A 27,349-nucleotide genomic window follows, 5' to 3' on the forward strand; every position below is an offset into this window, starting at 1 on the left:
AAGCACTGAAGAGCCCTGAGAAAAGCTCTGTTATTTTGCAAATCTTAGATCAAAAGGAAAAGCTGTGAAGGAACCTTCACTACCTATTCAATGAAATGTTCATGTTGGCTTACTATTTACCAGCAAAGAGAACTGATTTAACAGATTCATCAGTAAAATAATGAGAGGGTATTTCACTGAAATCTTTCACAAATCTATACAATACACGTGTTTTTAAAAAATAGCAAAAAAATCATTACCGCCATGAAAAGTGACAGACTGGCTTCAAAGCTCACTAGGCCAATCAAAACAACCAAGCTATCAAAAACATTCCACTTGTTCTGAAAATAGTAGTAAGGATCTAGAGCAATGATTTTCAAGATCATTTCTAGTGTAAAAATCAGGGTGAAGACCTGGAAAGACAAAAAAGAAATTCAGAAAAAAGTCACTCAAGAAGTCTGTCTTCCTATGGGACTATTCCAGTATAAATACAGGATTATAACTCCATATTCACCCTAACATAGACCTCACTTACCTGGTCACTTCTAGTAATCATTTCTCTGGTTTCTAATGACATGCCAGGGTGCTCCATAGCCATGAATAAGGAATTCAAGATAATGCAAACCATGATAAAGAGTTCAACAAATGGATCCAAAATCACCAATTTCACCTTCTCTTTGACTGCTCTCCAGAATGGACAACAATTCCAAATTAGATACTTTGAAGCAAAACGCTTCGACAATGCAGGACGTTTCACTTTTGATTCTAGCAGAGAAAGAGGGAAAGTGGCATATGAATAATCCTGGGTGGAATATCACAGTGTGAAGAAAAAGACAAATCCTATGTGGAATATCATAGTGTGAAGAAAAAGACAGAGAAAAGATTGGAAAGAAAAAAATCAATCTCATGTGAGCAGAATGGCATCACTGAAAAAAGTTGTTTCACTCCTACTATACAAAATAGGTTACACTAATCACAGGCTATTGCAGGTCACCACCAACAAATGTCATAATGACAGAAACAGGGGATATTCCCCACCTCTTCATATGTTTATTATTCTTTCCTGTGAGGCTGGGGAGGCCCTGGCACAGGTTGCCCAGAGAAGCTGTGGATGCCTCATCCCTGGGAGTGTTCAAGGCCAGGTTGGATGGGACTCTGAGCAACTTGGTCTAGTGGAAGGTGTCCCTGCCCATGGCAGGGAGCAAGAACAAGATGATCCTTAAGGTGCAATCCAACACAAACTGTTCCATGGTTCTATGATTGCACTATTAAAGGATGATAAAGGATCTGCATTAAGGAGAGAAATCACTGTTTCTGGGAGAATGACAACCTGTTTCCTTTGGGTTGAACCTGCCCAGCCACAGGTGTCCATAGCTGAGGACAGGGTTATAAGTGAGGTTGGAGGAGAGCTCAGGAGATCTGTAGTGCAACCCCCTTCTCCAAGCAGGGTCAGCCATCAGGGCAGAGACTGCACAACCTGTTCCTCTGAAAATGGGCAACGTTTCTGCTCACACACACTTGGAAATTCTCTTCTTTCAAGCAAGTTGGTCAGGCATGATTTACCCTTGGTAACTGTGAGTTACAGACACAACTTTATGAGATAGGAGAATATTTGTTTTCCTGAAATTTACATTTGCAGCATAATTTCCCCTAGTGGCTTTTAAAATAATGCTGAGTGTTTGAGACAGTTTGATCTCTCAGGTCACATTACACAATGTCATAGGAAAAATTACTCACCTGAAAAGTCTGTAAGAATAGCAGCTGCACTCATTAACCTCTGTCTTCGGAAAGGATCATTAATAGAATCCACTGACACATCATAGGACAGCAGGATCTTCCTCTTTGGTTAGAAAGACAACAGAAGATAACATACCAAGGGAATATGAAAAACTGGCAATACAAAAATTATGTCCAGCATGAGATAAATATGACTTTTTAAATAGACATTGAAGGAAAGCTTTACTTTGGTGACAATGTATAAAACAAAAAATACAACACTATCAGATCTTTGCTTTAGAAGGCAAAGGGCATTTCATCAAAACCAGTAAATTTCTTCATGAAGTTGTTTCCTTCTGAAAATATTTAATAACAATAATAATGTCATTATAGAAGAAGTATAGAAACATTAACGGGGCAAGGGAAAAGAATCCTTCCATCTGTCCAGTGACTGATGAGAAGAGCAGACAAAAAGAACACTGGTCATCAGTTGATGATTAATAAGTAATATACATTTAATAATATGAAAAATAGTCAAGTAGTTAATAAAAACTATTGTTTTTTCCAGCACTACAAGGCCTATCTAGATTTCTACTAATATTGAGCTGCCCAAAATTAGAAAATGCACTACTTTTGTTTTCATTAGAAGCCACAGAATGCTCAGCTCAGTGCTCCTGATGTGAGCTCAAGGACAGACAGGCCAAAACTTGCATCTTATGGGATACACTGAGTTATTATCAAACATTCAGATCATGATACATTAAAAGGCACACGCTTTCTCAGGATTAAATAGACCATCATAAAACACGGGCTACAAAGAATATGTGAGACTCTGAGGTAGGGAAAGTCAGAAAGAATTCCAGAGAAAGTTGAAGGGTGTATAAGTAAGGATATATCATACCATTACTTCAAACTTTTGATACTATGATTTTTATTAACTTATTCTAGAAAGCTGTTATTCAGGGAATGAAACTGATATTCTTGGCCTCAGGGGTTTCAAAATAATTATTTCTCTGTCATTCTGATATTTTAATGAAAAAATAATCAAAACTTAGCTGATAGAACTGTCATAGAAGGGACATATCAAATGAATTTGTAATATAGTGCTAAAATGCTCATTTTTCTCTCTGTAGTTTTTCTGAGTCTAAAAGGTTCATTTAGACTATTCTAATTATGTTACAAGTGCAACTTGTCCTTTCATTCCTTTCTATTATGTTTGGTGTAAGACAGAAATATATAAAAATGTGTGTGCCAGCCTGACTAAAATCCTTGGTCTTGTTGAAATTCACAGCTGTTCAGAAGCATTCAGAGTTAGTGTTTTTAGAAAGGACAAGGGTGTTCACCAACACTGACCTGGTTACTGCTGCTCATCTGTCTTTAGCTGAGGGAAATAACTGGGGATGAGAAACTGGGATTTAAAATGGGGATATGCTCTAGAGGAATGGTCCATTCAAGTTTTTATAAACTGATTAAGTCCTACCAAAATGTTTCTACCTGATATGCTTTTTTCTCTTTGACTTACTGTCTTAAGCCTCTTTTTGTGATGAAAGTAGGGAGTACATTGTTTGAATTCTCAGTTGCAGGAGAGCCACAAGTAGTTGCCACATTTGTTGCAGTTTATATTTATTTGACTAATAAAAGAACGCTGTGTCAGAGTATCTCACCCTGTTTGCTCTAGGTTTTCCTTTCTATTTTTTTTTCCTTTTTTAATGTTAAATCATTTCAATATGAAATAAAATGTACTACTGACAGCCACTTACAACTTCTCTTTCAAGTCCAAATAGTGCTGTCTCCCTAACGTCCCAAAATATAATTTTCAGATTGCTTTAAAAAACAAGTTACTCCAATGAATGCAAGAAGGAGAAAAAAAATAAAACAGAGAGGAAAAAAATGCAAACAAAGAAAGCTTTTCTGCTCAGTGAATTCTCATATCACATGCAAGTCTAATGAATATTTTCTATTTTGAATACTTACAAGCTTCTTGTGGCAGTGACCAGGCTGTGAATGAAATATTTGCTCCTCTTTCTCCTGATCACCTAAAATTACATTTTGTCTTAAAATAACTTTTTCCTCATTAATCTCATTTCCTTTCAAATTTGTCGAGTCATCAACTGGCATTTCAGACCCAACCTGCAAGGTGTTACTGCTTTCTGCTGCAGCCAACTCCTGTAAAAGAAAAGGCCAAAGTCTGTCTATTAACACAAGGCAAATGCCAACACAGGGACTAGGATAATATTCAATTTAGTTTTTACTCATTAAATTATTATGCTCTCTGAATGCTTTACACTAACAATTCCTAGCTTTCAAATGTAAAACTGCTATAAAAAGACAGGAATACAAAATGCTATTCATGATATGGAAAGACCAAACAGGGTTACTTGTCAGTTGCTGTAATTAAAGTTTCCTCTTGTCACTTTAGATATTGTGTTTTGTCTCTGAATTACAGAATATTATGGTTTATCCTTTTACTTCCCTTTTCTTGCTTTGAAAAGGACCTTGAGTCCAAAGACAACAGAGCACTAATGGCTCAATCTAAATCCTTTTCTTAAATACTAATCCTGTCAAAAGGAAACTAGAAGGAAGAAAAGCCTAAGTAAAGCTTGGCAAGCTGGAATGTCAGGTAGAGAAACATTACTGAGCTGCCAACAGCTCTAGAGGAGGAACTTGGTAAAATGGTGATGCCTTACAACTTAATGAGGAAATTGGATAGTTGCTAGAGAATATTTGTATGGCCTCTTACAAATCTGACATTTTTGACTGTAAGCAGTAAATCAGAGGTATCTTTTATAAAAAGTTACAAGATACAATAGGTCTTACCAATAATTGTCAACCCATCCTGCTGCCTTGGCTTAGAGCTTCACTTCTGGTGGATGAGAAGCTTGAGATGACCCAGCAGCGTGGGCCTGCAGCCCAGAAATAACTGTGTCCTGGGCTGCATCACGAGAAGCATGGGCAGCAGGTCAAGGGACGTGATTTTCCCTCTCTGCTCCCCTCTCATGGGACCCCACCTGCAGTGCTGTGTCCAGCTCCAGCCCCCCCCTCAACATCAGCAGGATATGGACCTGCCCAAGGGCATGAAGATGCTCCGAGGGCTGGAGCACCTCTGCTCTGGAGACAGGCTGAGAGAGTTGGGGTCATTCAGCCTGCAGAAGAGAAGGATCCAGGAAGAGCCTTCTTAGAGCCCCTTCTAGTGCCTAAAAGGGCTCCAAGAGAGCTGGAGAGGGACTTTTTACAAGGGCAAGTAGTGACATGACAAGGGCTAATGGTTTTAAAGGGAAAGAAGAGAGATTTCAATTAGATGTTATGAATAAATTCTTTCCTGGCAGGGTGGTGAGGCACTGGCATAGGTTGCCCTGAAAAGCTCTGGATGCCCCATCCCTGGAAGTGTTCAAGGCCAAGTTGGATGGGGTTTGGAGCAATCTGGTCTAGTGGAAGGTGTTCCAGACCATCCTGGACTGGAGAATCTTGATGGTCCCTTGTGATCCAGACCATTCTGTGATTCCATGACTCAATGATTATCAGAATTAAAAACAGGTAATCCCTGGTCCCTTACAGACCAAGGCATGAATGATTGGAACAATACTATGCCAAGAAAAAACACTGTGGAAATCTGATGTGTGTCTATTAACTCTCCAAAACAACAGCAAAGAAACTAATGCAATCTCTGGATGTCAATAAGAAACTTAATATGGAACAAACAGCTTTATCCTGGCTAAAGACTATTCCTGCTCTTGTCAACTGATAGATCTCCTGCATCCTGTCACTCAGAAAGAGGTCTGACAACCTTTAAAGTGCTGAGCACTGTGGCTCTTTTTAATCAGGCCTGAAGTCTATCAGCACTGGAACTTCCAACTTCCGGGAACTGCAGAAATGACAATTTTTCTCATGGATGTAAATGTATTCATTCATATTTCCTTCATGAGACTACACAGTAATAGCAAGAAGGAATACCCAGAGAAAGGAATTTCTGTCCACAGCAATAATGGTAGTGTACAAGAATGGGGAAAACCATGGAGTGCAGCACCTCTGCAATACCATAAAAGGTACAAACTTGCCAGCAAGTCATTCCTGTAAAATGTCAGGTCTGCAAATCCTAAAATTCAATGATGGTTTTTTGTATCACAAAAATGTTTATATATTCAAATACATATATGCATACACACATGCATTTATAGATACATAAAGAGAAATGAAGTGTGAGAAAGTATTGTAAGAAGCACACGTTTAATTCAAAACATCATTTCCCTGATTCACATACAGAAGAAAACAGAAGGAACCACTTATTATATGTAATAATTACACACCTGTTCTTTCTCTAGAATTTGTTGGGCATCCTGAAGCAGTTTTTTCTTGGCCTCTGTTTCAGCAAGATTGGATCTGTTTTGCTCTTCATACGTCATAGTTACTACAGCCAAGATCAGATTGAAGAGATAAAATGAGCAGAAAAAGATGACTCCCATAAAAAAAAAAAAGGAGGTCACTCCAGATGTACGGATAGTCTGTGAGGAAAAGGTAAAAGTTGTGATATACTCTTAACAAACTAATGTTTCCAATACATTTTCAAACTAACTTTACACTTTTTTAATACGGCAGAAGAGGAGATGGCTCAAAATTAAGTTTTAATACATTAAAACCCAAAACCTATGAGAGTTTCGAATGGCAAGAAGACGACATATCCATTTAAAAAAGTCCTAATTAATAAAGGTTGATGGAAAAAAAAGTCAAAATGGACAAAAAGTTACATAACAAGGTAGAGGATAATTCTTGGCTAGCAAAGGCACTGCATAGACATAAGGGATCCAGAGAGTTGTTTGCATGCATTTTTATAGCATTTCTGAAAAAAAAACCCACCAGAATTCAAAAGTTACATTCATCTCTCTGAATCAAAACATCAAGCCTCCAAATTTTTAGTATCAGTTGTCAAAAATGATCTGAAACTAAAGTGGTGAGCCAAAAGGTTTGGTGAGGAGTCAGGACTTAAAAGGAAGAGGAACAGAGAAGGCAGCAAGTCCTCACGCTCCCTGCAGCAGCAGTGAGCTCACTGGCTGGATCTGCTGTATATCCCAACTATTGGGGGGTTCCATACTGATATTTCACTCTTAACCACTGACCCCAGGGTGTTCTCCTACAGAACTATGGGCATTCCCAGCAGGATTGCTCCCATTCGATGTCCCTTGCAGAAGGTGTTACAACTTAGTCACTTGAACCTGCTTCCCTAATATTTACATGGATTTTGAAGGAAATGTGGTGTCAGTAAGGTTCAAACCAGTAGAGATTTTTCTAGTGGCTCTGAATTGCATGTGTCAAGTCATTCTATCAGGTAATAAAAGTACCCACCTGTCTGTAGAGACGCTCCCAGGAATCCTGTGTCATCAGACGGAATACAGAGAGGAAGGCCCAGCCAAAATGATCAAAACTTGTGTAACCAAAGTCAGGATTCTGCCCAATCTTCTGGCAGGTATAGTTTTCTGGGCACTCTTTCCTAACCACAAAATAAAGATTAAACAATACTTACTTGGAGATTTAGCAATACCTAAAAGCACCCAATAGACAACACCAGATTTGTTCAGTTTATCTGAAAGTCCATTTCATTATTCCCCAATTTAATTCTGCCAGAAGGGCTGATTTATATCAAACCATCCTAGAAAGCCATTTGTCTAATCAGAGTAAACTGGACAGAAATCTTAGTTTAGGACTAGACAAAAAGTCTCTTCTGATGTTGGATATATGCAAACAAATACACAGAGAGGGGAAAAATGGAATTATTTTTACTTTTAAATAATTCACCAAGGTGAAGAGAGGAGAGTTTATTAATATCTAACAGGTCTTTACTGATCTCTTCTTCTCCTCATTTATATCATTCTACCTTACCAGTACATTCCCAGTGGTTAGCAACAAATTACATACATAACTGGTTGCATCCTTGTACTTCATTCTTTTTCTGAGGTGAAATATCTGCCTTTTAATTTAATGACACACAAGCACCCTATCCTCCTGAAAATTCCTCACCATTCCTTTAGACCAGAAATGAAACCACAGTACATCTGGAGGAACAAATTAAGAAAGTACTAAAACTGCTTTGTTCACTTACTCGGGATCTGAACTGAACCCACAGAGCAATATCTCAGAAGAGCCATTCATTCTGTGGCAGATATCTAATAAAAAATAAATCAAGGAATCATAAAATCAGAAGTTGTCAGTTTGCACAGCCTTCTGACAGGAAACCATACATTTACTGCACTTGAGAACACCCTGATGGATCAAAGCTCTGGGAAGCTGATTCTCAGCAGATCTGTCTCTACGACAGTTTAAAAAAAGTGGTAACTCTTTATTGCACAACTCACAGTGTAAGATCTCGGTTCTTTAACAGATTCTCTGGTAAAAATAAGAACCTCTGTGAGAAGGAGGCAAAATCCCTGAAATATACAAAAATGATGGAAAAATAACCATTCCCTGTGCAGTACCCCTAAAATTAGGATCCCTGTACCATGCACAGGTAAAAAGGCAAATGATTATAGAAAACTCAGCCCCATCTATCCCACAGACTGCTAATCTTTCTCCAAATCCAAGATTCACTAATTTCACATTCACTTGTCCCAGAGACTTCCTATCAAGACTCGTGCAAACGGAAGGGTTTTCCTTCTTGGGAGAAATACATGCAACTATAGTTTAACATACCTCTGAAATTCAAGACATTCATAGGAAGATACACAGATTATGTAAAGGGAGAAAAGAATAACATTTACCTTCATCACTTGGTACATAGATCTTGGGATCCTTACATAATGAGTCATTGTACACAGTATTATTATTGAGGACACATTTGTGTCTTAAATTGCCCATAAAAAGTTGGAGGCCTATTAGGGCAAATATACTCAAGCAAAATACAGTCAAGATCAACACGTCAGCAAGTTTCCTAACGGATTCAACAATTGAATTTACCAGGATTTTCAAACCTAGAAAAATAAGATCCAATAATATGCAAAATGAGAAGAGAAATGCAGTGACATTCCCATATGACAAGACACAGCAGTTGCAAGTCTGTTAAAAACAATCAAAGTAAACGGGTTTGTAACTTCTGAGTATTAAACGAAGTAAAACAAAGCATAGGAGTGAGTAAAGCATTTTTCCCTAAATTTCCTAATCATAACTTCTTTGGCTTCTGCTTAGTACTAACACTAATTTTGCTATCTTGCAAATTCTAAATTAAGATGGTATCCTAGCAAAGTCATGCAAGGAAACAAATGAAAGTCTCAAATATTGTGAAGTCAGTATTCTCGGGAAGAAACCAGAGAAGATTAAGCCAATGAATTTTAGCAAGCTAATTAAGCTAAGGAAACAGAAATATGGGGGTATAACCATACTATGTTAAGAGAACACATCAAATAGAGGAGGCTGCTCCAGGAAGACTAAGGTAAAAAGGCAAGGGAACTGGGCTAATTAAAATTGAACATTAGTGATGGGATAAAAAATGCAGAAAATGAATTTGCCTTTGTCAAAACCATTTGGAGAGATGATTAAAACAATTCTGTTAGTATGCTGCTGAGTTACTACAGACTGTAAAACAGTCACACCTTGAGATCCCATCAGCAGTCACAAAAACTGACCAGAAAGCTGAGGACAAGAACAGGAGAGGAATCAGAATTCGCACACTGGTGAAATGGAGAGGACAGCAGTAAGATTGTTCCTTACCTGGTATTACTGAAATGGTTTTCAAAGTCCTCAGCACTCTGAAAGTTCGAAGAGCTGAAACATTGCCTATTTTTTGAAACATAGTAACGTACCTATAAAATGAAACCACATGTAACTGAGGCAAGGATGTAACTTTTCAAACCATAATCATGTTGAGCCAGTCTATGACTGTTTTTCTCTTTGCAGATATGCAAATGGTGGTTCAAGCACAGTAACTCTTTAGCAGGTAGGATGCCAAACACTCTCAGGAATTTCAGAAACATCAAATCATCTGTGGTTTTGTCCCCCGAGTGTAAAAGATCAACTGAGTTTTACTTACATTATGATAATAATAGAAAGATCCAAGCAGTTCCACGGATCTCGAAGGAAGGTAAATTCATTCCAAACAAATCCCCTTGCTACTATTTTTATCAATATTTCAGTAGTATATATGCCAGTAAAAGCACCTCTGAGGAGGAAAGTGTATATTAAGAATATAGAAATAAAAATATTAATGAGATTGAGTCACATTCAGGTACATTCAGGCATTTTCTGTGATAGGACTGGTTACGTTACTTTCTGAAGCATCACGGGTATAAGAAAATGTGTCCCTGAATTCTAGTAAGATACAGACAGTAAATCTGTAACCACAAAAGCTCACAGAAGACTACCATACTATTTCTGGGTGAAGGATAGCTCACACTTCCTTACCAAATACTTTTAACATTGTGTTTATATTCTAAAGCAGGCTGGAAAATCTCAAAGCCTCAACATTCTGGCAGAACAATAGAACAAAAGAACAACTGAACAAAGACTTATTTCAGCCTGTAATGTTTGCACATTTTATACAGTTATTCTGACAAATACGCAATAACGGAAAGCAAAGCTACAGAAAATTAAGCTCTTCCTATCACCATGCTTACCCCAAGATAAAAGGGGCTCCGGGGACATTTTCAAGATTTAATTCTAGAACAACAAGTCAAGTTGCACTGGATACAGTGCACAAATACAAAAGGTAGCAAGACATTGCAAAGAGATGCCTTTCTAATGGGAACAACTGACCCAGGAGTGTCACCAGGAAACAGGAACAAAGAACAGAATGGACACTTATCCCTTTCTAGTTTTTGCATGAGCCAACCATAACAGACATTCAGGTTATTGCTGTAGAAGGAGAGATATTAAGTTAAAATTCTACCCCACAGTCTCTCTAAAAGGCTCATTCCTTAAAAGAAAAAATGGGCCAACCTTCTATGCCACAGTAGATGGCAAAATTAGCCAACACAGAGGAAAGGGCACATGGTGTGAGCCTCTGAGAAAAGGCAGTGAAGCTCCACCAAAGACTGGGAGATATAATAACAATCCTCAGTCTTCCTCAAAGGTCTCAATGAAATTTTTCAAGGCCCTGAATTAGATCACCACATCATTTAAAACTGTCAGTCCGGCATGTTAGTATCCATGGAAAAAGAGGGAACATAGAGCCACTGAGATACTTACTCAGTCCAGCTGAGTGATGGTGGGAGCCAACGTACAGTCATAACCACACAATTGAGTAACACGGTACATATAATAATGCCAACAAAATATGTGAATAGTAAGTCAAGGAAAAAAATGTTATATTATAAAACAATGAAGATCACAGAAGGTCCTGATTTCCACACAAAAAGCACACAGGCATTCAAATAACGACTTTGGTTTTGAATATGCTCAGGACTTCTCATGTGTTTTCCAAAAAAACTAAGTTAGAACTTAAGTGGGACATAACATGTTTAACAGAAGAGATGAGAAACATAAATTAATGAAAACCAGTTGAAAAAGCTTCATTAATAATAACCAATGTTCTTTTAAACTGGGATTCCATATCCACATGTTAGCAAAACACCCCCTTGCTCTGCAGGAGCTCAGAAAGCTTTCTCACTTTATGTGCTAGGCAGTGAAAACATGCATAAGAAAAAACATTCATGAAAGTTCACCTGCCATCTAATAAAACTGTTTGGGGTGGTTTTTAAATAAACATTGTTCTTAAATGTAGGGTTTAACTGAAAGTGAGTAGTAAATTTAGTAATTTCTAATAGCAGGATTGCACATTCAAAGTGAGATAGAAACTCCACTAAAAGGATCTATTTCTACAAACCAATAATTCTGAACGAAAACAGATGTTTAGCAGAAAAAGCAGAAACTACTCACTTGATGTTTTTGCACCTGCAAATCCTTCACATTCTGACATTCTCCAAACTACAGTTATATTGTTTCAAAAATATGAAAGATGGGCACTCTTCAGAACATTCTAAACTTAGGAGAACATGAGACTCTTCCAGCAAAGCTTCAGCATAAATCCCATCTTTCATATCTTAATGACTAGGGAGTCCCTGGTTTGCTTTGCTTGGTTTTTTTGTATGTTTTTAATTTAACCTTGTGACCACATCAGAGGTTTAGAAGAAGTTCTGGAAAAGGGCTACAATATCATACAATAGCCTCTAAAGGTTGTTTCCTACCACTATCTGCAAAATTGATTTTAAATATCAGCTTGTACCAACATCATGGAAATATTTCAGCTGTTGTAACATTACATTCAATATAACTTTTAAAAAATCTCTATCACAGCCATATGTATATCATAGTTTATGTTCACATTCATATAAAGGAACAGAATGACAGAAAATGGTACAGAATATTTTAAAATTCAAACAAGGGAAACCAATGAAAGGATATGAATCGGTCAGAATTTTAATTGCTGCTTTTCTGACTGGATTAAAAGGACCAAATAGACACAAGGCAGGTGTGGCAGTAAACCGGAAAATAGTCCTCTTTTTATTTAGCACCATAAAAGTCTACAAAGAAAAGATTCATAGCATATGAACTATTTAAAGGAATTAAAATTTACCCAAAAAGTAAATGTTCAGGTTTTCAAGTCTGCATCTAGAACTATATCAAACTGCAATTATGAGAAAAGCTTTCCTGTTTTCTTACTTGGAGCTGTGACCTGGCCATACACATTTGGAAGGAAAGACAGCAGCTCTATAAAAGTGCATTATTGCCTGAGAGGGAGAAGTAGTAATGAGAATGAATGTGAAGAGCAATCATATTCACTTGGTCAAAGTAATTTAATTACTTAAAGCAATTAACTAGTAATTACTATTCCAGGACTGCAAAAATGGTCAGTCACACTTTGAGGTACCTTACTCTTGGATAGTTTTATAGGCTACAAAACCTTATTTACAAAATACACATTGTGTAGGACTGCCAGAATCCCAGACATCCAAAGGAAAAATTAAAAATCTGAAGTATCCCCAAATTATCAAGCAACACTGTAAATTCCTTCTAAGCTACCTCAAGTTCCACACAGCTCTGTAGTTGTGCTACAAGTAAAAATGAGATATCATGAATGAAAAACACAGTTTCCTAATATACATTTCTTCAACTGAATCAGCCTCAGTTTCTCTTCATCAACACTATTACTTTGATTACTTGGAGAAAACAAATCTTTGGAAGAACAAAGTCTTCTGCATGTTCTCCCATTCAATTATTATATTCCAATGCCTTGCTGGTCATTTCATAAAGACAGCAGCACAGCACTGCATGGAACCTCCTACTCTTCAGGTCAAGTCCCCCTCAACAGTAAGCAATCATAAAACAGACATTTAATTGAGGAGAGATTCCTACAGCATCTACTTTAGACACTCCCACAGGCAACAACACCAACCCCTTTGCAATTGCATGGAGGATTTGCAATATAAATATGGTACAATAAACAAAGCCAACGAGACATAAAATAACAGAAAATTAATTTACAACAATGGAAATACATGGGTTTGCTACACAGAGTGCTGGAAATATCTCAAATATGCCTCCCCTAATTCGTATAATCTTTGTAATTCAGTGAAAGCATCTGCAATTTGAAAATGATCTACTCTTGGACAGGCACTGCCTATACCACAGGGAGTTCAGCCTCACAGGTATCATAGAAATTGCTCTGCAAAACAAAGCATCCCTTATCCCAGAATATATTTCCTGTAGAAATGTATCAATCATGTGTATCATGTCTTCATCATTAAATCTGACTGCTGACTGGAACTGAAGACACCTCTTCATGGTATAAAGTAGAGCACACCTCAGCACTCCTGCCCCAAAAGATGTCAGGAATGTTGAAAGACCTGTCTGCACAACAATCAAAACTCAGCATCTCCCAACTAGAGCTTTTACTATCTCTTAAGAGTTCAGCAGACAAAGTTAAATCAAAGAAATGCTTTTGGAAGTTTTAACCTTGTGATCACTGTAGTACGGATCAAAATCCTCCAGGGGTTCCCCAATGAGCTCTGATGGAATGTCCCCATAAAGAGATGGCAGCTTTTTGCAGATTTCCAGATCAAGCTGGGGAGTAAGTTGTTCTTTAACTCCTCGGTCCTTCTTCTTCTCTTTTTCTTTGTCTGGCTGCTTTTTTTTCTCAGCAATTCTTTGCTCAATTGCTGCCAAGGACTCAGGGGTGAAACGTCGAAAGCTGTTTGTTTCTGATGACCAAGACAAGTGATCCATTTTTCTTTCTGAAGGTTTGTTTCCAGTGCTAGAGGCAATTTAAGAAAAAAAGCTATTAATAATTAGAAAATAACAGAAATAATACACAACTTTAAACTACTATCTATTAGATAAATGATTTCTGACTTCTATGAAACCCTGCATCAAAATATAATAGAATAGAGTAGAACAGAAATTTCAGTTGGAAGGGACCCACAACAACCATCCAGTGCAGCTGTCTGAGCAATTCAGGGCTGACCATGTTAAAGCTGTTCCTAAGGGCACTGTCCCAGTGCCTCTTGAGCACTGATAGGCTTGGGGCATAGACAACCCCTCTAGGAAGCCTGTTCAAGAATTCAGTCACTCTCTTGGTAAAGAAATGCTTCCTAATGTCTCACTCAAACCCACCTCCAGTGCAGCTTTGAACCATTCCCACATATGCTGTCACTGGATACCAGGAAGAGAAGCTCAGCACCTCCCTCTCCCCTTCCCCTCCTCAGGAAACTGTAGAGAGTGTTGAGGTCACCCCTTGGCCTCCTCTTCTCCAAACTAGACAAGTCCAAAGCCCTCAGCCCCTCCTCACAGGACATTCCTTCCAGCCCTCCCACCAGCCTTTCTGCCCTCCTCTGGGTGCATTCAAGGACCTTCACATCCTTCCTAAATTGTGGGGTCCAGAACTGCACGCTGTGCCCCATGTGAGGCCACCCTTGTGTTTGCTCTGTTTGATGCAGGATATAAGGCAAAACCAACTAGAAGTTCATTCATTTAAAAGAAAGAGTAATGTAAAACAAACCCAACAAAGATCAACACCTAATTCTTTGAAACACTCTGCATTTTTCATTGCTGAGGTCCAGCTGTGCTATTTCTGTCTTGTGAACTCACTTATGGACCATAGGTGTTAGAGAATCAATACCCTCTTGTAATTACAGCTCTCTTCTTCAGATGCCAATATATTTCTTTAAAAAGAATATGCAAACAATAATCTTTGCACAACAATTTTGCTTGGGTTTATGGGACTTGGGTGGTTTTTCTTTTCCGCCTCTGGGACTTTACAAGCAAGTTCAGATCTGATCAGGAACCACAGCTCAGAGATTAGAATTTGCCATGGTAACAAAATGGAAGCATATAACCAAAGAACTGGTACTTTGCCAAACCACACAGTCCCATTTCCAATCGAAAGCTCAAAAGGTAAAGCAAAAATCAAGATGCTCCTTCTTGTTTTTTTAACCTTCAATAATTCTAAGATGATCAATTTGATCTTCAAAGCAGTTTTAAGGACAACAGAGAGACTGAGCTTTTAGGGAGCTATATTGACTGTAATAAATGAAGCAAAGAAAACTGTCTTAGCATATACAAATATGGTTTTAGTATTAAGAATTTGGGAGCTGAATTTTTGAAAAAAGTGAAGACTGAATCTGACAAAAGCAGTGATCAGGAGGAAAAAAACCTTACACATTCTCTTCAGCAACAGTGACCAGAAGTCATAATTGGACAAGCATTCATGGACAATGTGAGAGGATTTCTTCAACAGACCTGCACCAGCCACATACTAGTGCTCATATAGAACAACTGACTTTTGGGCCTTTCAACAGCTGCCAAGTATTTACAGGTTGTGACTTGGGTTAGGAAAGAGGAAGCTAAGAATATGTGACTGAAAAAAATCCTTGCGATACAGGTGGCTAAATCATTTTAAAAAGACAGAGTGACTACTCAGAATTCCCGAAGCTCAGCTGAACTCAGCCACCTCATCATAGGCTACTGAACCAGATGAATTTTTAAGTCAAGACACTGAGGTAAAGTGTTACCTGAGAAATAATTTCAGTCTTTGCATTAGACAGAAAAGTCTCCCTAGTCACTGATTCTGGGAGGGAAGACACAGAACCAGCATTCCCAGAAGTAGCTGAAGGACAACTGAATGCGATTTCTTCTAGAACCTGGGAGAACAAACCTGGGTGTGTAGCTACAAGGAAATTGTAACAACACACTACCTAAAGTATGCTGCTGAGGTGAACACAATGCTCGAGTCCAGATGTGCACTTTCCATTACAGGGCATGAAAGAAATGCCCATTTAAATTCAATTAAGAATTGAAAATGCTGCACCAGCTGTTGATATCTCTGGTCCTGCAGCAGACAGTGGTCCATCAGTAACAGATAGAAATGCACTGAGGGGACCTTCAGTTACTAAAGTACCACTCTTGGCAGGATCAGGGATACAAAAACACATCTGCAAATTCAACTTTTGCTTTTAAATGAAAGTGGAACTTACTTATTTCTCTCCTCTTGAGAGGCAGTGAACTCAGTGTGCATAGATAGCTCTGCTTTGAGGTCAGTCTAACAGGCTTAAGGATGACTTTGGGTACTGCAAAAATGACACAGCAGCTTTTCAAGTCAAAACCTGAGGAATTCCACAGAGACTGATCAAATTTACTGAACAAATGACTTGCAAAGCAATAGAAAGGGGTGAACAAGAAGTCATTAAATGAAGCAGACACTGGGCATTACTAAAGTACAATTTGCTATTAAAATCTCTTAAGATAAAAACTGAGCTTTGGGACAATTTTCTAGAATAGCAAAGTAATGCCAAAAAAATGAATCTATTAATATAAAGTGTCAGAGACATAAATTACAAAATGCTTCCTGGGGTAATGACTTATCACTAGAGATGATAACTAACAGGTTTCGACTTTTGGATTGAAAAACAAAATACAAATTCAAGCCTTATACACAACTCCTTGATTTGGTTCCATTTATACAAATTTTAAAACTCCTTTCAGCTCCCTAAAAGCACAAAGAGTTCCTTTTAGGTGTGGCAAGGTAACAGCAATCAAACTATTGACCATTAGATCTCCAACAGTCCATAAAAGTGGAATTTAAACTCATAGAACTGCACAGTAAAACACAAGCAAAGTCAGTAAGGGGCATTTTGAGGAGTTTCTCAAGACAGGAAAACTAGAAGGAACATAAACATAAAAATGTCCTTATTTATGTCTCAATCTAGTTTTAGCATGTATTATAACCACTTCTGAGTCCCACATTATTTCTATCCATTCCCTTCTCAAGAGCCACCCACCGAATATTTCCTGTGAGCACCTGGATCTGAAAAAATAAAGAGTAAACCAACTGCTTAGTTTGGTGTTAGGATGCATTTAGTAGATTCTTCCACATGAGAATAAAGATGTGTTCATTTCTTAATCTGGAATAAGAAAAAAATGAGAAAGCAGCTCAGAGTAACATCTTAGGAAACAGGACAGACAAAACTCTCTTTTCTGTGCTGTACAATACCTTGCCAAAAGCTACAGCTATCACCTAGTCAGTTTTCATAAAGACTAAATACTTCAATAATTATCTCAGTAGTTATCCGTCTCAATAATTATCAGCAGATCTAAGAGATTTTAGTCCTTTATAGAATCAAACTTAGACATTTTAAAGGTATTGCTGCTTCTAAAATATATGGCCATTTCTTCCACCTAACACTTTGTCCCCCATTCTCCACTTCCCACTCCTAACCCGAACCCAAGAAACCTTTTTGTTTGGATTATTTGGATAAATATCTACCACTGGGTTTTTTTGGAGGTTCTTTTGGGGGGACCATTGTTTGGTTTGGTTTGTTTTTTGACAAATATAATGCACAAAGGTATTCACAATATCAAAATAGTAATATATTATATAATACAATATGCTATAATATAATCACTCATTACTTCCAAAATCAAAAATGTGTGCAACAGGCTGGACTGTGCATTACCTAAACATCTTGAAAAAAATCACCCTCTAGCATTTTTGTGAGAAAAGCATTTTGGACTTCAGCGGGTCCTGCCAAGGTGTTTTCTGCTCCCTGCAACTGCAAGGACTCACTTTAACAGTTTAGGGAATAACACTTTTTATTAATACAATTTGGGACAGGTTAATGAGGTTCAAAGGTTGTCAGTGACAATGCAATCTACTGATCCAGATATTAAGCAAGTACAAACTCTGATACAAAGCAATCTGCTAATATGCTATGGGGTAAGCACAAGCAAAAGCCTTAGTTCTAAAAGCAGCATTTAATGCATGTAGAGTGTAGTTCTCACCCAAGGCGTCCCTCTGGGGGAGAGAAGATGGACTCAGCCCATCGACCGATCCCAGCAGTTTCAGTGGAGGTCTTCTCCCACTTTCCCCCTGTCCCGCAACCTACTTTTATACTACTTTGTTTGTGTTTGGGTGGAGTTTGAGTGGCTCTAGTCAGAAATACCTTTGGTTTCTGATTGGTCTACGTAATGGGAGGGGGTGGTGGTTGTGGCTTGGCATCTGAGGAAGGGGTTTGATGTGGCTGTTGGCTTCAGCAGCAGAACATCTTGATTCTCCCTTGTCAGACAGGCACTGTCCGGTCTCAGTTCCACAATGTTCTCCCATTCTGCTGGGATTAGAATGGAGGGGGTCACAGAGTCTCCACTTGGTTCCACACTCCGTTCTGTTCCTTTGAGCAGATGTTTAACATTGTATTGGGGAGCATTTTGACCTCAGTCTGTCCAGGGAGTTGCAGCTGCTTTTTACCCTGAAATTCTGAATCCCATCATCCCACAATGATCTCACTGACAACACTGTACAAATGGGAAAAGTGCTTGGGTGATACCTTTGAAGAATAATCACCTAACTATAAATCCATGATTTTCTTTCTGCTGAAATGATAGTTACATTTATGAAAAGCAAAGAGGGATTTTTGTTCAATTGGAAATATATGTGTAAAATATAAGAAAGCAAAAGGTTCCCTGTTTCAAATATCACTCTGAGGTTTTAATCAGCTGAACTTTCAGGCATACATTAAAATATTGGCACCCAATTTACCTTGTAGTAACAGCTTTTGGTTAGAAATTAGAGTTATATGTTACTGTGTTTCATTCCTGAATTTCTATTTTTTATTTTTCCCAGGCTATGGTGTATGTTCATTATACATTTCACAGACAAAATCTGAAAGTCAAATATACTATCTCTTCTATACAAGGTCAGAGCCCAAAATACATTTAGTATCACACTATGCCATATTTTCAGTTAAAAAATGCAAGCTTTGTTTGAGCAAAATAAACCCACAATATTTATCCTCAATCTGAAATTGTTTGTACTTATTTAAATAAATGTATAAAGCCTGCTAGCAACAGATATTGGACAGTAACACATACACATATTAATGGCAAGCCCTGATGGTGAGCATTTCTCTTAGTTACATTAACAGAATCCATTACTAAATTTTTTTTCTTCTTTATTGAGTAGGATGTGAATCTTTTCTGATGATAAGAGTTACTCTGGGTTTTGCTGGAAGAATTCTACTTATGGAACTATGCTGTCCTCAAAAGCCAGGCTGCCCTAATGCAGGTAAACACACAAACAGTGATCAAACACTTTGCTTGATAGGTACCATCAGGGAAGGAAAAAACTAAAAGTGGTTTTGAAAGAGATAAAACCCCAAGTGTTCTGTGAGGCAAGCAACAATAAGACATTTTAAGTCGCAGTGTAAGTTATTTTTCCAGTAAGTAAGAGAATGTTCTTGAGATCAGTTCAATTAAGAGAGCAGGATTTTAAAGATCACTAAAGCATCACTATAATGGCACCGTAACTGCCATGGTCAGAAGCACCCACATTTATAGGGATGCACCACCTAATACTATGAAATGAAAAGAAGCTCTCTTCCTGCACATATTTATTCTGCTGCATCTTCTCCATCTGTCTCTGTGAAAAATGGGGCTCAGGGAGTAAAGACAGACTCCAACAGAGTCCTCTTTGCACACGCTAATATCTACAATCTGAAAAGAGAGAGCACAGAGAACTAGATCTTTATCTGCAGCAGTTTAGGACTTTCTGCTAACAGTAAAACATTTAGACAAGTATCTTTTCTTGTGCTGGGGAGGGGGTAGAAAACCAGTCTCATAGTAACAAAGTTGTTTACTTCCCACTTTCATTCATTATTCCTCAGGATATTGAGCAAAAAAAGGATAAGTTTAACAACAAAAAGACAATGATCATTATAGAAATTATGAAAATTAACTTAATTACAGGAATTACTGTTAATTTAGTCACCATGTTCCTGACTTGGATCTATCTCTTCCATTAACTGCAAAGTACAACCCTCTTCTTTTTTCTCCTTATTGCTGGAGCACAAGACAAATATTTTTTGTTGGTAGCATTAGCACATCACTATTAGTTTAATGACTAAGAGCATACAGATGTCAAGAGCAGAAAAAAAAAAAACCCAACAGATTTTTGCATGTTTAAATATATTGTAACAGTGCCATAACTCTAAACATTAGTTGTTGCTTTAAATTACAGATCAGATAAATGCAGGCATTAAAGATATCAAGGCATTTGGCAGTTCCTGCACACTACATGAACCTCTTATCCTCAAATTCTATCCAGCTGCCTCATCTGCCAGCTTCCCCCTACTGAGAAATGCTCTGTGGTATAATCTGGAAATCTGTGTCTCCTGTTCGGTGGGAAAAAAAGAGACTTCACACGTTTCTCTCTCTTAGAGGGAAAAGGGTTCATACAAGGTTTCTCTTCCTATTTTTCCCATTTTTGGGAATGAGACAGCTATTTCAGTTCCTCACAAATCTAGCACAATTTACCTCCTTTTCCAATTTAATTGACCCTTTCCCTCAATAGCTCAGTGATCACAGAACCCCTGATATAAGTGAGACATCTGCAATTCACATCATTGAAAAGCTCCTTCTCACTTTATGATACATTTTTATTACTAAGATATTATGTGTGAAATAGGCTAAAATTACATGTTGGATACAAGATCCCAGGTGGATACAAGAGGGAATAGAACATAAATTTCCAACAAATAAGTCACTGCCATCAACGGATGCATCTGTAAATTTAATCCCAAAATTTGCATACTGACCTATTCTATAGCCTATCCATGCATTATTCACTCAAGCGCAGGAAGTTTGAGTAAAAAAGTATTTTACAGAGAGAAAACACACACATTCATCAAAAGTTCAATGGAAAAATAAAACTCATTTTACTTACAGGTTAAAAACTTCCAGTAACTTTAACCATAACAGTTGAAAGGAAAATTACCCAAGCCTGAGAAAAACATTTCATATTTTTAAGGAATGGATATTGCAAAACAAAACCATACCATGCTCAACTAGATCATGTCATCTACTCATGAAAAACTCTATTGAATTTCAAATAAAGTATCTTTTTGTATGCTTTAATTTAGGTCAAGATTTTCACAGAGACAGATCACGACTGTTAATTACAGAGTTTGTTGCACCTTCTGGTTATGATTTACTGTCCATTAGCCAACACTGACCACAAGTGAGTCTGAGACAAACACAGTGATGACAATGATCCTCCATTAGAATCACCAAATTCAAATCACTGTTCACAGAGAAAATCCCACAAAACACAGAAAACTCAGCTGTGCACATAATAACGAACAGGTATGAACACAGACATCAAAACACTCTCCTGAAAGCAAAACATCAAATTCTGGAGAACAGGGAGTGGAAATCATGTCTGAGGGAGCACAGGTCTGGTAGATTTTTTAGTTTCCTTAAGATATTTACCCCACAGGAACAGAGGATGTGTCTTTTGGGCATAATAAAAATAAGCACAAATCATAATAATAGCAAAAAGCTTTTATTAACAGAAATCAGCTGTTAGTTTTGCCTCCCTACCACGTGCAATGAAAAAAGCTTTCCAAGTATCTTTAGAGCTAAAAATCAGAAAGTTCCACTAGTGAGGAGGAACTGTTTACATGTTGTAAACCTGAACAACTGATTGTATGACAGACAGATTTTCTCAAAAGAAAATCATAAAGACTTAAAGATGAATGAGAGCTTTAACACTCGGTGAGTCTTCAAGTTGAAGTTAAAACCCGTCAAATGTGGATCAAAAAAATGGAACAAGTATTTAACAGGATGGACAATTAAGTACCAAAACAACTTGTGAACACTTGTGAACTTCTCAAAAACTCAAAAACATTAGTGTCTCATCACTTTAGACCTTTGTTTTTGCATCCCCACCTGGCTCTATATACATATATATGAACACATATGTACACAGGGAATTCGTAGTCGATTTGCATAGGGAAATAATTCTGTATAACACAGATCTGGAGCACTGTAACAGTTGTTAACTCTGATGCTTCCAGCTCAAAAATGATATTTCTTACAAATTTATGTCATAAAAGAACTTCACTGCTCCGCAATAAAATTTCATACTCTTTGGTAATTCAAGCATTTGCATTGGATACACTTGCCATGAAAATTATTTGCAGAGATTTCTGTTTACTGCAGCTGCAAATTCAGAGAATTTGCAATCCTCATTCCCATCCCTAACCAAAACTGGCATACAGGGAATGCCATTCCCGCAATTTGGGAAACACTATAACCTCTGTAGATCCCATTAAGAGTGATTTCTAAGTAATGCACACACATTTATTCCAATACAACCTCAAATGCATCCTTCATGGGCTGAATTAATTCAATTGCTGGCCAGAAGTTTCGGGATTCTCCTTAATTTCAAGGCTGACTAATTGCAGGACCTCGATGAGATTCCAGGAATATCTTACTAAACATCATAACCACGGAACAAGAGTAATAAGGACACCAGGAAAAAAAAAACCAAACAAACAAAATAAAAACAAGGAGTGAGGAAATCCATCTTCTTTGTTACACTTGGAACACAGAATAACTAAATATTACATACACAATAAAACCAAAAAGGACACACAGAGAAACTAATATCATGCAAAATATCTAAAGGCATGAGTCTGTCACAGAAAAAAATGAGGGGCTCTGGTAAATAAATATCTGTGAGATAAACAAAAGGTGCATCCCAGACTGTCTTAGGAAAGAATTTGTGTGTGTAAAGTACACGATGTATTTGTCCAGACGCTAATTTGTATGATTCACAATTCCCATTTTTCATGCTCCACAATGAAATAAGAAAGGGCATAGACATGAAATTTGGTATTTGGTAAATAGCTAACTGACTTTACAGAACAACAGGAAATAGCTTTTATGGTAAGTACACACTAAATGCATTGCTACACAAAGTAGCTTCAATGCGTCAAGAATGAAACTCATAAAAATTCTGCAAAGCCAAACAGCTTTACAAATTAAAAACCAACAAAGCATCCATAGATTCACAGAATGGTTTGGGTGGTAAGGAACTTCAAAGATCATCTGGTACCAGCCCCCTGCCATGGGCAGGGACACCTTCAACTACGCCAGGTTGCCTAGAGCCCCATCCAACCTGGTCTTGAACACTTCCAGGGATGTGGCATCCACAGCTTCCCTGGGCAACCCATGCCAGTGCCTCACCACCCTCACAGGGAAAAATTTCCTCCTAATATCTGGCCTAAATCTGCCTTTTTTCAGTTTGAAGTCATTCCCCCTTGTCATCATTCATCACTACCTGGCCTTGTAACTAGTCTCTCTCCATCTTTCCTGTCGGCTCCCTTCAGCCACTGGAAGGCCACAATCAGGTCTCTGCTGTGAGTGCACATCGATGGCTCGTGTCCAGCTGCTCACCCACCAGCACCCCCAAGTCTTTCTCCAGAGGACTGTTCTTGATCCATTCATCCTCCAGCCTGGATTGATACCGGGCATTGCCCCAACCCAGGTGCAGCACCTTGCAGTTGCCTTTGTTAAACCTCATGAGGTTCACATGGGCCCACTTCTAGAGCTTATCCAGGTCCCTCTGGATGGCATTCCATCCTTTTGGAGTGTCAACTGCACCACTCAGCTTGGTGTCACCTGCAAATCTACTGAGGGTGCACTTGATTCCTTTGTGTGTGTCATTGATGAAGATATTAAATAACACTGGTCCCAGTATGGACCCCTGAGGGACAACACCTATCACTGATGTCCATCGGGACTCTGAGCCATGGACCACTACCCTCTGGATGCAACTGTCCAAGCAATTTCTTATCCATCTAACAGTCCACCCATCAAATCCACCTCTCTCCAATTTAGAAAGAAGAATGTCAAAGGCTGTACAGAAGTCCAGACAGACGATATCTGTAGCCCTTCCCTTGTCCATTCATGTATCGCCCCATCATAGAAGGCCACTGGGTTGGTCAGGCAGGATTTGCCTTTGGTGAAGCCATGCTGGCTGTCTCAAATCATCTCCCTGTTCTCCATGTGCCTCAGCAGGGCTTCTAAGAGGATCTGTCCCATGATCTTCCCAGGCTCAGAGGTGAGGCTGACAGGTCTCTAGTTCCCAGAGGCCTCCTTTCTACCCTTTTTAAAGATGAATGCAAGGTTACCCTTTTGCCAATCACCAGGGACTTCACCTGACTGCCAGGACTTTTCATCTATCATGGACAGTGGCCTGGCAACCACATCAGCCAATTCCCTCAGGACTCTGGGATGCATCTCATCAGGTCCCAAAGACTTCTGTACATTCGTGTTCCTCGGGTGTCATGAACCTGATCCTTACTTACAGTGGGAAACACTTTGTTACAGCAGTGGGAAGCGTATGATTTAAGGTAGGGCAAATGTGAAATGCGTTCATTGTTTACTAACCTTTTTTCAAAGGTAAAATGAAGGCTTGTTTTATTCAGTTTAGCCACCTGCTTCAGGCTAATGGTAATTGTCAAAGTGCTTCAGATGCTGTCCTGCATAAAGTGTGGAGTTCTATTGGATTCCGGACTGGGGAAGAATGAGGTAATGTGAAATTTTCTCTGGAAGTAAATACTGAGTAAACTGCCTTACTACATTCCAGTATGCATTAGTCCATTAGGAGGTTGATGGCTTCTTTTCATAACACAATCATTTTCATGCATACTCTAAAGTAATTTCTTGTCTTCTTTTGAAGGTATTAAAATTCTGACAGTTTTGTGTTATTCTTTGGTAAAATGAAGCAATAATTTCATTCATAAAACCTAATCATCATTATCCATAATCAGTAATGGATTATTCATTTAGTAAAAAGATAATATTGTGTCTTCAAGGGCAGTCATCGTCTTTTGTATATTTGATTTGAAATTTAATTTGCTTATAGAGAGAACCTTTGTTTTTTACATTTTTATACAATTTAAAAATTTGGTTTTGCTTTTATTTAATGCATAAAAAAACTTTTAGTGGATTGTCACTGCTATTTATGTCTATAATGCAGTGTTTGTTCATCCTGTCAGATCAAAAATTCATTACTCTAAGGTGAAAAAAAAGTACAGTGATCCCTTTGTATCACAGAAACATTGTGGTTGGAAGAGATCTCTGGAGATTGCCTAGTCCAACAAAGATCATATATATACTGAGGGCTGCTAAAAATATGAGTATCACAATAATGATAATTTTCTGGTTTCTGTGTGTATGTTTATAAAGCCTGAACTAACTGCAATAGTACAGAAAAAATATGGTAGGCAAGGTTTTTTTTGTTATGCAGTAAATCTTTCAGTCTTTCATCATGTTTGTGTCATTCCCCAGTAGGAAAGTGGTAAGATGATCCAGTCTGTAACATTAGCTGTTTGCTTTTGGCTTTGGAAGAGAAGGAGTATGGAGTATATACATGAGTCTAGAGGCTATTTTTCAATTTCCATGAAAATCTGATCTTCTTCAGCTAAATTGAGAATTTCTGAGAACACTGCAGTGAGCAAAGAACTGTTGAGCCAAAAAGGAAGTGGTGGAGAACCCAACAGGTCTCAGGAATGAAGCCCAGATGTTGAGATAAGGAGAGAAGGAAGGATGGAAGTGCCCAGAATGTAAGCACTGAGTGAATGATCATTGTAATAAGGAAGAGTATAAATATTAGAATTCTTTAACCACAGTAGCTTCAAGAATGCTCTGGAACTTCCCAGATTCTTCTGCATGCTGCTGCATTCTCTCTTGTGAGGCTTGACAGTCACAGTATTCAAATAAAATGTTAAAAGGTTTTAGAAATACACTGTAAGAGTGATTTGGAGCCCTTAGAAGTATGAATTTATGATGTAAAGTTCAGATGGATCTTGTCTACAGGAGAGAAGTTGAAAGGAAACATGATAGCAGCTTTCAAATAGTTAAGAAGAAATGTGGAATAAACTCATCTTCATGTCTGTGAGGAGTGAAACAAGAAGTAACAGACCGAGACTGCAGCTCAGGAAATTCAGATGGAGCAGAAGAAAAACCTTTTTTTGGTAGTGAGAATAGTGAAGCAGTAGAACACGTTGTATATGAAGGTTTTGGAATCACCATCTGTTGCAACTAGACACTAAACAGATATCTCCAGGAATTACAACAGTGGAGTTGATGATATTTTGGGCTAAAATGGGAACTAATTGGCTTTAGGACATCACTTCCAACCCCCTTTTAAAAAAATGTAATTATACAACTAGTCTACAAGTACTACAACTATATACAACAAGTAGAAAATGTTTTGCATAAACAAAGGCCTCTCTAATCCTCCAGGAAAAGCTTTTTTGGGTTCTGCAGTTGGGATAAGAGCTACATAAATTCAAGATATGAGGAAGACATGCATTTTAAGAGCTGCTAACCACTGAAAAAATCCCCAAAGGACATGGTAGATTCCACATAGCTTAAAACTGAAAGTGTTGTAGCTTATATATAATTTATGGGCATGACTCAGATGCAACTGTTTGAATTTACTGTATTTAGGCTGTCCTTTATGGGATGTGAAACTTGGTGGTTTGAAATCCTATTTAACCTTTTTGTGTGACTAATGTTTCCTGGAATATCATATTCTATGTCTGCATATGCAAGGCATTCAAGTAGTACAACACACTATTTTAGACTCCATCATGACCAAAATCTGCTGTAAAAGCCACAAAAACACATTCACAAAACAATGTAAAATGAGCATAGTTTTTGCTGTTGGTATCTGAAAGTGGTGTGCTTGCAACTGCAACTCTTGCTGCTGGATTAGAGACAAATTGTATCGCAGCATCAACTTTGTCTTAGATTTGCTTAATCTAGCCTCTAAATACTGGATTTCAGTTCAGTTATTAGAAAAAACTTTTTCACTATGAGGGCGGTGAGGCATTGGCACAGGTTACCCAGGGAAGCTGTGGATGCTGCACCACTGGAAGTGTTCAAGACCAGGTTGACCAAGGCTTGCAGCAACCTGGTCTAGAGGAAGGTGTCCCTGCCTATGGCAGGGGGTTGGAACTAGATGATCTTTAAAGTCTCTTCGAACCACAACTGTTCTGTGATTTTATGAAATACTGCAGTTAAGGGCCGACTTTGGCAAAGCACATCTCATTTCAGAATCTGACCCTCCACTTGCAACTACGACGAGGACGCTGTGCATTCTGCAATGTTAGAAAAAGTGACCTGTATCAAAATAAGAAAGGTTTAAATTAGCAGAAGTAATTAAGTAATCATTATGTCTTCTTCTTAGGGTTGCAGCCAGCATTGAACAAGAATGGCAATACCTGACCCAACACCACCTTGTCAACTAGACCATAGTGCTAAGTTCCACATCCAGTCTCTTAATCATCTCCAGGGATGGTGACTCCACCACCTCCCTGGGCAGCCCATTCCAATG

At 38.2% G+C, this 27,349-nt stretch overlaps 1 protein-coding gene across 1 annotated transcript in view; it reads right to left on the minus strand.

The window, feature by feature from the left end:
• LOC116788277 (sodium channel protein type 5 subunit alpha-like) overlaps nucleotides 1–18,214 on the minus strand; it is a 37,632-nt gene extending 19,418 nt beyond the window's left edge. Inside the window, 16 exon segments of the mRNA XM_032691011.1 lie at nucleotides 201–392; nucleotides 515–744; nucleotides 1,134–1,142; nucleotides 1,717–1,819; nucleotides 3,670–3,861; nucleotides 6,000–6,194; nucleotides 7,033–7,177; nucleotides 7,787–7,850; nucleotides 8,442–8,651; nucleotides 9,388–9,479; nucleotides 9,707–9,835; nucleotides 10,861–10,950; nucleotides 12,076–12,194; nucleotides 13,627–13,924; nucleotides 16,998–17,069; nucleotides 18,108–18,214. Coding sequence (XP_032546902.1) covers nucleotides 201–392; nucleotides 515–744; nucleotides 1,134–1,142; nucleotides 1,717–1,819; nucleotides 3,670–3,861; nucleotides 6,000–6,194; nucleotides 7,033–7,177; nucleotides 7,787–7,850; nucleotides 8,442–8,651; nucleotides 9,388–9,479; nucleotides 9,707–9,835; nucleotides 10,861–10,950; nucleotides 12,076–12,194; nucleotides 13,627–13,896 — 2,040 coding nt within the window. The 5' untranslated portion in view covers nucleotides 13,897–13,924; nucleotides 16,998–17,069; nucleotides 18,108–18,214.
• Nucleotides 18,215–27,349: the final 9,135 nt, after the last annotated feature.

This window comes from Chiroxiphia lanceolata, chromosome 1 (genome assembly GCF_009829145.1).
Source record: "Chiroxiphia lanceolata isolate bChiLan1 chromosome 1, bChiLan1.pri, whole genome shotgun sequence".
Taxonomy (NCBI): Eukaryota; Metazoa; Chordata; class Aves; order Passeriformes; family Pipridae; genus Chiroxiphia; species Chiroxiphia lanceolata.